This window comes from Hylobates moloch, unplaced genomic scaffold (genome assembly GCF_009828535.3).
Source record: "Hylobates moloch isolate HMO894 unplaced genomic scaffold, HMol_V3 SCAFFOLD_1, whole genome shotgun sequence".
Taxonomy (NCBI): domain Eukaryota; kingdom Metazoa; phylum Chordata; class Mammalia; order Primates; family Hylobatidae; genus Hylobates; species Hylobates moloch.
In genome coordinates, this window is record NW_026652276.1 from 168,438,134 (window position 1) to 168,453,561 (window position 15,428).

The 15,428-nt window shown below is 36.9% G+C and overlaps 1 protein-coding gene across 2 annotated transcripts in view; it reads right to left on the minus strand.

The window, feature by feature from the left end:
- AKAP9 (A-kinase anchoring protein 9) overlaps nt 1-15,428 on the minus strand; it is a 169,940-nt gene that overhangs the window by 101,448 nt on the left and 53,064 nt on the right. For both annotated transcript variants that reach the window (XM_032761106.2, XM_032761105.2), the window contains exon 8: nt 8,536-10,923. In XM_032761106.2, the coding sequence (XP_032616997.1) occupies nt 8,536-10,923 (2,388 nt within the window). The remainder of the gene's footprint in view (nt 1-8,535; nt 10,924-15,428) is intronic.

Consider the following 15,428-nt stretch of genomic DNA (forward strand, 5'->3'; position numbering starts at 1 on the left):
GTTTTTATTCACTGTTATATCACCAGGGACTAAAACAGTGCATAGAATGCAGCAGAGGCTCACTCAGTATTATTAGATAAATGTTGATTTGTAGGGTCTCTTTCCTACACATTAAAATTTCACAAAGATCTCAATGTGTTTCTGGGCTTTCCATTACGCTCCACTGACCTAATTGTCCATCCTAGCATCAAACCATCCTGTCTATTATGATTCTGTAATAAATCTTGCTGTCAGATGCAATACATTTTTCTAGGGCTCTTGATTATTCTTGAGTATTTACTTGTCTATATCAATTTTACAATCAGTTTTTCAAGATTCATGAAAAATTTCCTTGTCATTATGACTGGAAGTACACTGAATACAGAGATTAATTTGGAGAGAACTGACATTTTTCTTTACATCTTTCCACTATGAATATGGTACATATTGCCATATAGTGAGGTCTTTACATGCTTCAGTGTTTTATAATTTTCTTGACAAAAGTTCAAAACATCTTATGTAGGGTTTATTTTGTTATTCATAAATAAGTTTTCATATTCTTTATCTCATTTCTTATTCTTGTCAAATTGCATTGGCTAGGAACTACAAAGCAATGTTGAAATAGTAATGTTGAAAGTGGGTATCCTATACTTGATTCTATGCTGGATTTTAATGGGAATGCTTCCATCACATTTTATTCTATACTTGATATTAATGGGAATGCTTCTAAATTTCACTATTAGAAATGTTATCTGCTAAATGTTTTAATGAAAACAATTACTGCGGTTAAGAAATTTCCCTTCTATTCCGGATTTTCTCCATTGAAAAAAAATTATGAGTTATTAGTTTTCTATGGATTATTTTCCAATATGTATTAAAATGATTATGTGGGTTGGAAACAGTAACTTGTACTTATAATCCCAGCTACTCAGGAGGTTCAAGTGGGAGTATTGCTTGAGCCTAGGAATTCAAGACCAGCCTGGGCAACACAGAAAGACCCCATCTCTAAAAAAATAATAATAAATTAGCCAGGAGTGGTAATATGTACCTGTAGTCCCAGCTACTTAGGAGGCTGAGATGAGAAGATTGCCTGAGTCCAGGAGTTCAAGGTTGCAGTGAGCTATAATCATGCCACTGCACTCCAGCCTGGCAAGAGCAAGAACTTGTCTCTAAAAACATAAAATAAGGCCAGGCATGATGGCTCACTCCTGTAATCTCGGCACTTTGGGAAGCCAATGTGGAATAACTGCTTGAGCCCAGGAGTTTAAGTGCCAGGGTCTGACCTGCAGACTCAGGCTGCACAACAGATGAATAATGTACTCTGACACCAGTATTCAGTGAAAGAGCGGCTAGGGGGCTGGGCCGCTCACAGAAAGAATTGCAATAGTGCACGCCCTGACTAGCTGGCCCTGCGGGCATTTATTCAGCATAGATTTAATGACAAAGGCTTTGAGTCAACACACTTGTGGGTAATTAATCTGGTCGCCCTCCCCAGAGAGAGCAGTCCTGCGAATGATCAAAGGTTGGTCTTAGGACCACATGAGTAAACAAGCTCTTCAGATAAACTTCCTTACATTCCTATGTAGCTATGCCCTAAGCTTTTAAGAGAATTCAGCTGCCTTCAACCAAATCTTTCACTGAAGCTATGCAAACCTCCCGGCCTCCCAAGAAGGTTTGTGTCTATTTTCTATAACTTTATCTTTATATAATCTCCCACCACCCTGACTGATCCCCTACATTTAAGACCAGCCTGGGCAACACAGTGAGATCCTCCTGTCTGTACAAAAATGTTTAAAAAAATCTTAGCTGGGCATGGTGCTATGTGCTTGTGGTCCCAGCTAGTTGGGAGGCTGAATTGGGAGGATCACTTGAGCCTGGGAGATTGCAGCCATAGTGAAATGTGATTGCCCTACTGCACTCCAGCCTGGGTGACAGAGCAAGACCCCATCTCAAAAACAAAATAAAAAATAAAATTGATCATATGGATTTTTTTCCTGCTATCTATGAATGTGAAGGTTACATTAATAGAATTTTCAGATGTTGAACTATTCTTCCATTCTTAGAATAATTTGCTAATATTTTATTTAGGATTTCTACAACCACTCATAAGTAAGATTCATCTATAATTTTGTTTGTAGTGTTCTTATCAGGTCTTCGTATCAATATTATACCAGTCTCATAAATGGGTTTTTCTTTTGTCTAGCTTACCTTTCTTCTTTCCTTCTTTTCTTCCCCTTAGTTCTCTCTCTTTAATCCTATTTTATTAAGCAATTATATATTCATTGAGAGTTGGTAAGACCCACTTGTAAAATGGTCTCAGTCTAGTATTTTTGGTTGGAGGAGAGGAGAGAGGGAAAACCTCTATGATTTCAAATTCTTTAATGGTTATTGGTTTATTCAGGTTTTGTGTTTCTATTTGAGTTGATTCTGGTAGCTTATATTCTTCCAGAAAACCATCCAGTTTATCTCTATTTTCACATTTGTTGATGGACGTTTATTTATAGTATTCTTTTATGACTTTTATGAATCTCTATGTATCTATACTTAGGTTTTGATTTTCATTCATTTGATTTTGTTTGTTTGTTTTAGAGACAGGGTCTCACTCTGTTGCCCAGGCTGAAGTACAGTGGTGCAATCATAGCTCACTGCAGACATCTGGCTGATTTTTTAATTTTTTGTGGAGACAGGCATCTTGCTATGTTGCCCAGGTTGGTCTTGAACTCCTGGGCTCAAGCAATCCTCCTGTCTCGGCCATCCAAAGCACTGGGATTATAGGTGTGAGCAACTGCACCAAGACTCATTTGGTTTAAGTCTTTTTTTCCCTGATCATATTCTTTTTTTTTTTTTTTTTTTTTGAGATGGAGTCTTGCTCTGTTGCCAGGCTGGAGTGCAGTGAGTGGTGCGATTTCAGCTCACTGCAACCTCAGCCTCCAGGGTTCAAGCGATTCTCCTGCCTCAGCCTCCTGAGTAGCTGAGACTACAAGTGTGCGCCACCATGCCCAGCTAATTTTTCATATTTTTACTAGAGACAGGGTTTCACCATGTTGGCCAGGATAGTCTTGATCTCCTGACCTCGTGATCCGCCTGCCTCGCCCTCCCAAAGTGCTGGGATCACAGGCGTGAGCCACCGTGCCTTGCCCATATTCTTTTTTTTTTTGACATGGAGTCTCGCTTTGTCACCCCGGCTGGAGTGCAGTGGTGAGATCTCGGCTCACTGCAACCTCCACCTCCTGGGTTCAAGCAATTCTCCTGCCTCAGCTCCCCTGAGTAGCTGGGATTACAGGTGCATGCCACCATGCCCAGCTAATTTTTTGTATTTTTAGTAGAGATGGGGTTTTACCGTGTTAGCCAGGACGGTCTTGATCTCCTGGCCTCGTGATCCACCCACCTCGGCCTACCAAAGTGCTGGGATTACAGGCGTGAGCCACCACGCCCGCTGGCCCATATTCTTGAAAGTCCAATACTTTACTAGTGTTTTCTTTTCTTTTCTTTTTTTTTTCTGTCACCTAGGCTGGAGTGCAGTGGTGCGATCTCGGCTCACTGCAACCTCTGCCTCCTGGGTTCAAGCAATTCTCCTGCCTCAGCCTCCTGAGTAGCTAGGATTACAGGCATGCACCCCCACACCCGGCTAATTTTTCCATTTTTGGTAGAGACAGGGTTTTACCATGTTGATTAGGTCAGTCTTGAACTCCTGACCTTGTGATCTGTCCACCTCGGCCTCCCAAAGTGCTGGGATTACAGGTGTGAGCCACCACACCCAGCCACTAGTGTTTTCAAATAATAAACTTTCAAAATCCTTGAAAACTTTGCCTCCTGTTTTGGTTATTCTAACTTTGCTTATTTTGTTCTTAACTTTATTATTTCCTTCTTTTTACTTTTCTTAAGTCTACATGCTCTGATATTCTAGCCTCTAGAACTAACAGCATAACTCGTTTTCAATATTTATAAAATCAATATATTTAAGGCTAAAAATTGTTCAACACATCATGTTAAATGCATTCTGCATTTTTCAAAAATATTCTTGACTCTTCTTGTGCATTTCTTCTTCCAGATAAACTACACACCAATTACTATTCTGCGTTTTTCAAAAACATTCTTGACTCTTCTGGTGCATTTCTTCTCCAGATAAACTATAAAGCAATTACTAAGTTGAATTTCAGTAACTTTTCATTGTGAGTTGGAATGGAACTACATAAGGATTATAGATTAAAGATAACCTGGGTTTTTACAATATTCAAATTTTCCCACTCAGAAATGAGACTTTTCATTTATTCAAGTCTCCTATCCTTCATTAAAATGTTATAATTTTTACATTGGTTTATTCATATTTATTTTACATTAAAGATATAAATCACTTGATGTCAGGAGTTCAAGACCAGCCTGGCCAACATGGTGAAACCCCATCTCTACTAAAAATACAAAAATTAGCCAGGCATGGTAGTGGCCACCTGTAATCCCACCTACTTGATAGGCTGAGTTTGTAGTGAGCTGAGATCCACTCTAGACTGGGCAACAGAGTGAGACTCTGTCTCAAAAAAAAAAAAAAAAAAGGATTTCAGTTCTCATGCTTAATTTTTAATTTAATTATACATGTGAATTATGACAATTAAGTATCTTTCTCTCCATTCACACCATGTATCTTTTTGTCTTTGCAATGGTTAGGACCCACACAACAGAATGGCAAGTGACAAAAGCTATTCTGATCTTCTTCCTGACTCTAACACGAAGGCCTGTGCTATTTCACTGTTGGTTCTTGGTAAGTGGGCTTTATTTATTCCCCCCCTTTTATTCATGAATTCATTCATTCATTTAAAAACATTATTAACTGCCTATCACGTGTCAGACATTATTCTAGGCACTAGAGATACAGGAGACTGGGTCCCTGCTCTCAAGGAGCTGATATTCTAGTGGTTCCTCCTGTAGTTTCTAAGCTCCAGTATCTCTTTTGATTCTAATAATCATCTTCAATTTTAAACACATACACTTCAATCTATGACCTCTCCCAGCATCAATAATTAATCAGTATCTATAAAATTCCTGCCACTCTTCCTTCTTCCTTGCATCCCAACACTGAAAAGACTTCTATGATGTTTTTATTTTTCTCCTTCTGCCCAAACTACCTAAGTGTATTAGAGATATTTTTGTGGCATCTACATTATTTCAAGCATATTTAGGCTGCTCTTAGGTGTTACCATTGTGTAAGTCACTGCTCCATTTCTTCTGTGAACTTCCCTTCCCATCAATAAAGAGGTTTGTCTTGGTAATGAGAATGGGCAGGAAGTTTACAGGCTTTACTTTATGTAGTCAATGTCAAATAGAGGGTATCTGAATGCCATCAAAAGTATCTTTTTAGTATCTCTTTAGTACAGAAAATAGAATTCTGGCTGGGGACAAAGACTCATGCCTGTAATCCCAGCACTTTAGGAGGCCAAGGCAAGAAGATCATTTAAGCTCAGAAGTTTGAGACCAGCCTGGGCAACATGGCAAATCTCTGTCTCTACAAAAAATACAAAAAACTAGCTGGGTGTGTGGTGCATGCCTGTAATACTAGCTACTCAGGAGGCTGAGGTGAGAGGATCATCTGAGTCCAGGAGGTCAAGGCTGCAGGATGCTGTGATTGCGCTATGAGACTCTGGCCTGAATGGCAGTGACGGCCTGTCTCAAAAAAAAAAAAAAAAAAGAAAAAGAAAATCAGAATTCTTAATAAGAAAATTTGACCATCTGAGGGTCAAATTCAGGTCTTCTCCCAAAAATGCTTTCTAAAAAATTTTAAAAGATGTGTGACATTTTTACAAGTAACTGCCATAAATTTTGGTTTTGAAAACAATTCCAGACATTTAACAGAACATTAATAGTTAAGTAATTTGGCCAGGCGTGGTGGCTCACGCCTGTAATCCCAGCACTTTGGGAGGTCGAGGCTGTTGGATCACCTAAGGTCAGGAGTTTGAGACCAACCTGGCCAACATAGTGAAACCTTGTCTCTACTAAAAATACAAAAATTACCCAGGCGTGATGGTGCACGCCTGTAATCCCAGCTACTCAGGAGGCTGAGGCAGGAGAATTGATTGAACCCGGGAGGCGGAGGTTGCAGCGAGCTGAGATCATGCCACTGCACTCCAGCCTGGGTGACAGAGTGAGACTCAGTCTCAAAAAAAAAAAAAAATTGTTAAGCAATTTGAATTTCTTGACTCTAGGCAATTAAATATATAAAATATCTCTACATTTGATATAAATCATAAATATAAAATATCTTGACATTTGATATAAGATCATAAGTATGATATATTTAGGAATAAAAAGAGAAAACTTTCCAATGGCTTCCAAAGTCTGTAAGATTCTCCAAGGTCTGGTCTCTTCCTCCTTCAAACTCTTCTTCCACTCTCCTGCTCTCTCAAACACAACTACACAAGCCTTCATTCTGTTCTTTAAACTTACCCATGTCGTTACAATTGCTCTAATTTCAACGTCATTCAGATCTCAGCTCAAATGTCAATGCCTCCTAGAGACCTTTCCTGACCACCATATTTAATGTTGTTACTACCCTCTCCATCATTCCCAATATCCCTGATGAACATCGATGCAAAAATCCTCAATAAAATACTGGCAAACCGAATCCAGCAGCACATCAAAAAGCTTATCCACCATGATCAAGTGGGCTTCAGCCCTGGGATGCAAGGCTGGTTCAACATACGCAAATCAATAAATGTAATCCAGCATATAAACAGAACCAAAGACAAAAACCACATGATTATCTCAATAGATGCAGAAAAGGCCTTTGACAAAATTCAACAGCACTTCATGCTAAAAACTCTCAATAAATTAGGTATTGATGGGACGTATCTCAAAATCATAAGAGCTATTTATGACAAACCCACAGCCCATATCATACTGAATGGGCAAAAACCAGAAGCATTCCCTTTGAAAACTGGCACAAGACAGGGATGCCCTCTCTCACCACTCCTATTCAACATAGTGTTGGAAGTTCTGGCCAGGGCAATCAGGCAGGAGAAAGAAATAAAGGGAAAAGAGGAAGTCAAATTGTCCCTGTTTGCAGATGACATGATTGTATATCTAGAAAACCCCATTGTCTCAGCCCAAAATCTCCTTAAGCTGATAAGCACCTTCAGCAAAGTCTCAGGATACAAAATGAATGTGCAAAAATCACAAGCATTCTTATACATCAACAACAGACAAACAGAGAGCCAAATCTTGAGTGAACTCCCATTCACAATTGCTTCAAAGAGAATAAAATACCTAGGAATCCAACTTACAAGGGATATGAAGGACCTCTTCAAGGAGAACTACAAACCACTGCTCAACGAAATAAAAGAGGATACAAACAAATGGAAGAACATTCCATGCTCATGGATAGGGAGAATCAATATCATAAAAATGGCCATACTGCCCAAGGTAATTTATCGATTCAATGCCATTCCCATCAGGAATGACTTTCTTCACAGAAATGACTTTCTTCACAGAATTGGAAAAAACTACTTTAAAATTCATAGGGAACCAAAAAAGAGCCTGCATTGCCAAGTCAATCCTAAGCCAAGAGAACAAAGCTGGGGGCATCACGCTACCTGACTTCAAACTATACTACAAGGCTACAGTAACCAAACAGCATGGTATTGGTACCAAAACAGAGATATAGACCAATGGAACACAACAGAGCCCTCAGAAATAATTCCATCACTCCCTATCACATTATCCTGTTTTATTTCTTCATAGAATTTATCATTATTTCTAACTATCCTATTTGTTTCATTTATCACCTGCCTCCCTCACTAAAATATATGCTCTTTGAGACCAGAAACCTCTCTCTTGTTGGCCACTATATTCGTACTTGCCAAGAGAGTCAATAAATATTTGTTAGCTAAATGAAGAAACACATAAAACTTTAGTTAGATCATTACATTGTAGATAGCAGAATTTTCCTGTTATTTTAATATCAGTATCTGGCACATATAAATTATCAGGAGTGATCTATTATTATATACATATAATTCTTTAACTATATTTAGAGTCAATACTGTTTTTTCCCCTTCTGAAAAAACTCTAGGATTTAAATCAAAGGTTTTTTTTTTTCTCCCAGGAAAATATAATTTCATAACCACCTAACAACTATAAAGACTATTAAAAAGCTTAGGAGTTCATTTTCAGTTGTGGAGACTTGAAAACATTACTATGAAATAAAAACTCTGAAACCAATCTTTGAGATTATAACAAAAATTACAAAATGAAATTAATAACTTTCCTAATGCTGAGATTCTCCACAAAGTTATACAAACTCGTCTTTCCAAAGAAAATCTGAATCCATTAGTGTCTTTTATTTCCTGAGCAGAATATACAAGATAGATTAACTGAAAGAAAGGCAACAACGGTTAAAAAAAAATGCTTAAATGATAAATAAATGATAGGCTCAAGTTAAAATTACATCAGAGGGTTCACTTTCATTCTCTTGTAAGGATATGAACTTATGTTTTATGAAGGTGAAACCTTAGTGTGAAATGTACATTTTTCCATTGTGCTTTACCATATATAAAGAAGTAAACATACCTGTTCTGATTTAAGTACATTGAGTTCTTTCTGAAGTTTATAATTTTCACTTGGTTGAGTTGCTCTAAGTGATGATTCCTTTGTTACAGATGGTAAGTGATCCAAAATCAACTGTTCTCGCTTACTTTCTTTTCCAATAGTCATATTTTCAAAAGAAACTTTATCTTCCACCATTATTTTTGATTCTTCACCAAAACTTTTGTTTACTTTAGAAATTGATCCTTCAGCATCCCTGCTTGTCATAGTCACAACTCCATCTAATAAAGAGCTTACTTGAGTATCACATGACTGTACATTTTCTGCCCTGTTGTGGTTAATAATGATTTCTAGCTCTCTACATCTCAATGAAACTTGTTCTTTCTCTTGCTTTAAAGATTTAACTTCTTCATTTAGAAAACTAATCTCACCATGTTTCTGTTTCAATTGTTCAGAAAGATCAGACAGTCTTTGTGACAGCTCTAATTTCTCTCGCTTGGTTACCTCAAGTTTTTCCATGAGTTCTGTTGTATCCTTCTCAACAACCTCACCCATTTCCAATGTTTCTGCTACAAAAGTTTTGTCTTCATCAAAGACAGAACTTTTCATTTTCACTGTAGTTGGATTTATTCTTTGCAAATGAAGCTCTTCATTAAGTGCTTTAAGCTTACTTTTATACTCTAATTCCTGTTTATTTTTACTGTCTTCTAAATCGTCTTTTACTTTGAGAAGGCAAGCATACTCCTCTTGTAACTCTTGATAGTTAACTTCAAAGTTTTTTTCAGCAAACGAAAAAGTGTTCCTTTGCTTTTCAATCTCTTCATTTAGCTGAATACATTGTTGTTTGAGGTCCTCATTTTCCTCTGTAAGTATTTCTATTTCTTTTTCCCAGACAGAGTTTTTGGATTTGGACTTAATGGAGTCTATGAAAATCAATCTTTCTTCTTGGCTAACAGGAGTATGTATTTTCAACATGTCTTCAAGAGCTTTCTTTTCATCTTTAAGAATGCTATTCTCTGCTTCAAGTTGTGCGAATTTTTCTTGAAGATTATTCTCTTTTTCCTTCATCTGTTTTTCTAATAATTCTGTTTTAAGTTGTAATTCTTGAACTTCTTGTTCAAGTGTACCCTTTTCCTTTTCTTCTTGTCTGAGTATTTCAATTTCTTTTTGAAGTTCATTGATTTGAAGAGTCATTTCTTCTGACTTTGAATTTACAAGAGATTGCTGTAAATCTTTTAGCTTTGAAATTTCCAAAATTAATTGATTCTGCTTAGTTATCAAATTGTCTTTTTCAAACTGCATGGTTTCTATCTTTTGACTCATTTCATTCTGTAAACCATCTATCTGCTGTTTATAGTGAATGCCTAAATTATCTTTAAGTTTTTCAATATTTATTCGATGTTCAATTTCTAAATCTTCCTTCAGTTTGGAAAGCTCTTCTTCATGACTAAATAGAAGCTGTGTTCTCAGCCTCTCTAATTCAGCTTCTTGTGATTCAGCCATTCTGTCTAACACAGCATTCTTTTCTTTTTCTAACATTTCAAGTTTTATCTTGTAATTTGTAACTTCTGCTTCATGTTTTAATTCTAGTTCCTTTCTGGATTCAGATGCAGAAACAATCTCAGCTTTCAAATCTTCCACTGTACTAAGGGACTTATGTGCTTCATTCAGTTTACTTTCTTGTTCAGCTATTGTCTGTCTAGCTCTCTGAATTTGTTCTCTTGAAAAGCTCAGTTCTTCAACAAGGTCTTCAAGCCGTCTGTGTAGAGCACACTTTTCTTCTAAAATTAGTCCTAGTTCTTCCTTGAGTTTTTCCTTTTGAGAGTTAGTATCTTGCAATTTTATATTCAGTTCATTTATTGCCACATTCATTAACTTTATTTGATCTTCATTAACTGTAATATTTGGATATGACCTTAAAGCATTCTCCATTTCTCCCTTATGCTGTGTTTTAAGTTCCTCCATCTGTGCCATGTGTTGTCTTATTAATTCTTGTTTCATTTGCACTATCTGCTGCCCATACATCTCATCCAGCTCTGCCCGGAGTTGCTCTAACTTTCTTTGTGTTTCTTGTTCCATTCGTTGTACTGTATCAGTTTCGAACTGGCTGTCTTTATGATTTCTCTTCTGAAGTTCTTCGACTGTCCCCATTAACTGTTTTATTTCTTCAGAAGATTGTCTTTCTTTTTGCTTAGAATTAGTCAGCTCTAATTTCATGTTTTTTATTTCTTGGTTCTTTTGCACAACCTGTTCTTGTAATTCTCCTAGTAATTTATCAGCAGTTGTTAATTTATCCTTTAGCTCAAGAGCTTTCTTTTCTTCTTCTATTATTTTTGTGTTTAATTCTTCAATGATTGCCTCCTTTTCCTGTATTTCTTCTTTATTCGAGTTTTCTACTTTTTTATCTTGTTCCTTTAGGAAAAAAAATGAAAATGTAAGAATGGCATTTTTAGCTTCTGGCAAATTATACTGCTTCATCTCATTACCAAAAGACTGATAGAAGTTTCTCTTTTAAAAAATTCTACAAAAAGTAAATGTTGGTTCTGCCCCTCAATTTTTTCCACAATAATGAGACTTAGAACTCGTGTACCCAACACTACTTGTGAGCAAACACTACAGTAGTTTTGGCCTTCTTAGAAGAAATTTCTCTTAACATTTCTGTGATTAAAATTTTTAGTTTAAAAACCCAGTCTGATTTTAGATGTCTCCAAACTGTTATATTTCCATTTTTCTTATTAACTGATCAACAATATTTAGTATTCTCTATAGCTAAAGTACTGCATATACTCTAGACACATTCAGAAAGATAAAAATAAATAAAAGTTCCTCACATGTATTCCAGTAACTTCAATGTGTGTCATGGGCAAGGGCTATGGAAAAAGAAAAACAACAAAAACAGATTCCTAACGGTCTGTCTTAACTTCAGTCCTGGGGTCTTAAGTCAGTCAGAAATTTAGAGATATGCAATGCTTAAAAGGCTGAACCTCAAGTGACATCTAAGACAACTATACCGTTTACGGCATATCAACTTGGTCCTAGACTTTTGGTTTAAACAGAATTTTCAAAGCAAAGCAGATACTCTCCCCCAGTTCTTATTTGGGATTCTATTTTGGAATGGAGATAAGGCTAAGCCCAGACACAGGCCAAGGCATATCTGTTATAGTGATTACTTCAGCATGACAAAGTCAAGCAGAGGCCCTAGGTCAAAGTTTTGCTTCAGTAACTTATTTGCCTCTGTAAGTAATAGAGGGCTATAGTCTCAAAAACAAATAAATACATGAAATCTACAGAATGGATCAGGACATAAGTAGGTAAGTAAAATCATTTTAAAGAGACAGGAGTCCCAGGCAAACAGGACTTAAAAGTGCCTTGAATGAATGAATGAACATATCTAAAGAAGAAATGTCAAGGCCGAGAAAAAGAAAAGCCTCAGAGGGAAATGTTGGCAGTGCCCATTCAAGTACAGCCTTTGAGAATTTTGGTCGCTCTAGAAAAAACATTACCTAATGTAAAAAGAAATGTCAGGGGTTGTAGCAAACAGCATTTAAGAATTCCCATCTATAGGCATGACCATTCCTACTGTGAGATAGATCAGGTTATCTCATTCTAATGCCCTTGAACATCCGATTCCTCTGAAACCTTTTGATCTCATGGTCACTAAATAACTTTCTAAGTATTCTGTGGCTTTTAAAATTCGTTTGCCCATGGAAATAATATAAAATCCAATGAACTTGAAATATTTAGGTCTCTGTGATAATGATTTCTCATTGTAAATTAATAATCTTATTCAAACTTTAAACATTAGCCTCATGGTGAAACCCTGTCTCTACTAAAAATACAAAAACTAGCTGCGCGTAGGGGTGGGCACCTGTGATCCCAGCTACTCAGGAGGCTGGGGCAGGAGAATCACATGAACCCAGAGGGCAGAGGTTGCAGTGAGCTGAGATCTCACCATTGCACTCCAGCCTGGGAGACAAAGCGAGACTCTGTCTCAAAACAAACAAAAAAAATTAGCCTCGTTAACTTCGGAAAATCTGAGTTCACTTCTGAGGTAGCTCATCTCCGTTGACAGGGGAAAAAAAAATCAGACTTCTGAACCTACAAGTCGAAGGCCAGATTCTGTACTATATAAATTAGCCAAGGCAATGAATGTTATCCTATGCAGCCTCTTGGGCAAAATTCTATTATCTTTTGTCTTGGTATCACATATCCCACCCAATATTACCATGTTATTACCAAGTCCTGAGCTTTCTTACTTCAAACTCTGCACTACAATAGGATATTAATAAATCAGTTTAATCTCCTTTAATCCCAGTGTTTTCATCCGTACAATACAAATAATATTATTTCCTCTATCTCACAGAATATGCTAAAATAAAACATCACCTATTAAAGCATTTTATTCTTACTGTACTATTATAATATATACAAGTGTAATATATTTACATACTAGAAACAAATCTATAACATCTGGAACCTATGAGAAAGTAAAATCAGTTCATGGTGGTCAATTCCAGTTAAACTGTTAAATAAGTAACTAAGTTTGAAAAATGTTAATGTTATAAAATCTAACTTTTCTGTTTCCTGATTTCTATAGGGGAGGGGTGACTTCATAAAACAGTATCATTTAATCATTTAATTCAAAATTGTCCAACACCTGATATAATAACAACCAACAATAATTCTTCATTCAACTGTTAAACAACACAAATTTATGGTTTGTTTTTCTTAGTATCACTTGTTTCAAAGTACATGGTTTTAAACCACTTATTCTGTGTTCTAAAAAAAAAAAAAAAAAGCCCTGTGGTTGAATACACTATCTTTTGGAAATACACCTGAGATGGGGGGAATACTATGCTATGGCACCAATGGGAAGTTTGGAGGATTAGGACAATGAGAATGAGCTTTTGATCATCGACACAGTTGTGTAGGGAAGGGGTCCCCAACCTCCAGGTTGCAGACCCAGTACTGGCTGGGGCCTGTTAAAGACTGGGCCACACACCAGGAGGTAAGCGAGCATTACTGCTCACCTCTGTGAGATCTGCTGCGGCACTAGATTCTCCTAGGAGCTCGAACCTTATTGTGAACTGTGCATGTGAAGGATCTAGACTGCAAGCTCCTTATGTGAATCTAACTAATGCCCGATGTCATCCCAAAACCATTCCTCCCCCACGTCTGTGGGAAAAGTGTCTTCCACGAAACTGGCCCTGGTGCCAACAAGGTTGGGGACCACTGGTCTAGGGAACCAAGATCATTTCATTTGTGACCCTAATGCCTTAGCTGACCCTAATGTCTCAGCTGCCAATAGAACTATTACTTGGGGGGGATTCATCTTAAGAATAAAAATTTTAAAAAATGTATATAGTGAAAAACAGATTGATAAAAGTATTCTTGTTACATTCAAATAACAAAGGTTATTCCCCTTACAAAAATGAATTACTTGAATTTTAAATAATCTCAATTTACACTGCCCACAGAGTAAATACAATACAATCCAATCTCCAGGCTCTTCTCACCTAGTCCTAGATGATTCTTCTACTCTTACCTCCTGGAAAGATTAACTTTCAAAGACTACTGTTTCTAGACAAATTACACCATTTTTTGCTCCTTACTGATTTTTAACATGTTTCATCCTGAGTCTTTATGACTACTCCACACTCTATCTAAAATGTCCTCCCCATTTCTATCAGTTGAGATCCTTAATTTACCCAGTTGTTTACGAAGTAAGTATTGAGTAGCTACTATGTTCCAGGCATTAGGCCAATTGTCAGGGAAACAAAATACAATTAAAAAGGAGTTGTCCCAATTTATAAACTTACCTCAAATAGAAACTCTTCCACTAAAGCCTACCCTGAATCTTCCCTCATGAAGCCAGACCTATTCAGAACTTTCAAAGCACTTTTTGCCCACACTTATCCTTGTTTTGTGGTGTCCTTTGTACATGCCATAGCTCTCCTACTCATCTATGAGTTCCAGTTAAGAAAAGGGCACACTTTAAGCCTCACTGTATTTCTTGCAAGGGCCTGCTACAAAAATAGGTGTTCTGTAAACATTTACCTAATAATTTTTAAATTACCTTAGTTGTAAATCATGTATTTTTCATAATTTCATTGTCTTCAATTTGTACATTCTCTATTATTTAAAAGCAGTCTCTGGAGTCAGACAACTTAGATTGGAAATCTGGCTCTATCAACTTACTACCTGTGTATACCTGAGCAATTTACCTCATCTTGCTTTGTCTTGGTGTCCTCACTTAGAAAATAGGAGTGATAATGGTACTTCTATTGCACAGGCCTATGGTGATGATTCAATGAGTTAATATAAGATGCTTTGAATACTGCCTGTTACACAGTAAGCACTTAATAAATGCTAATTACTACTACTGTTATTATTATCCAAACAATATTCTTGTCTTGGTAATTTCTCAACCTCTTGCAGAAGAACCTCCTAAGTTTATAAGAAGTATTATATTGCATGTACAATCCATCTTCATTCTTTGTAGATTCCATATTTGTGAGTTCTTGCTAAAATTTATTTGTAACCCCCAAATCAATGCTCATGGTACTTTTAGTCATTTGTAGGTGTGCACAGAGTGACAAAAAATTTGAGTTGCTGGACATACGCTTCAAGCTGAGGTCAAACAAGGTGACCACACTGCCTTGTTCATCCCTTATAGAGAGGACCAGAGGGATGGAGAGGACCCGAGGTAGTGCAGTGTAGTACAGGAAGCTCCAGCTCTGGGGCAACTGACAGGATCTGAATCCCAGTCTGACACCTGTTAGTGGGGCGACCTCAGGCAAGTCACTTCTGAACCTTGATTTCTCTTTTAAAAAATAAATAAACAGAATCTTCCAGGATGAGTAGTTTTTATGATTTAAGATTATAATCAATGTGATATACATATATGTAAAATACAT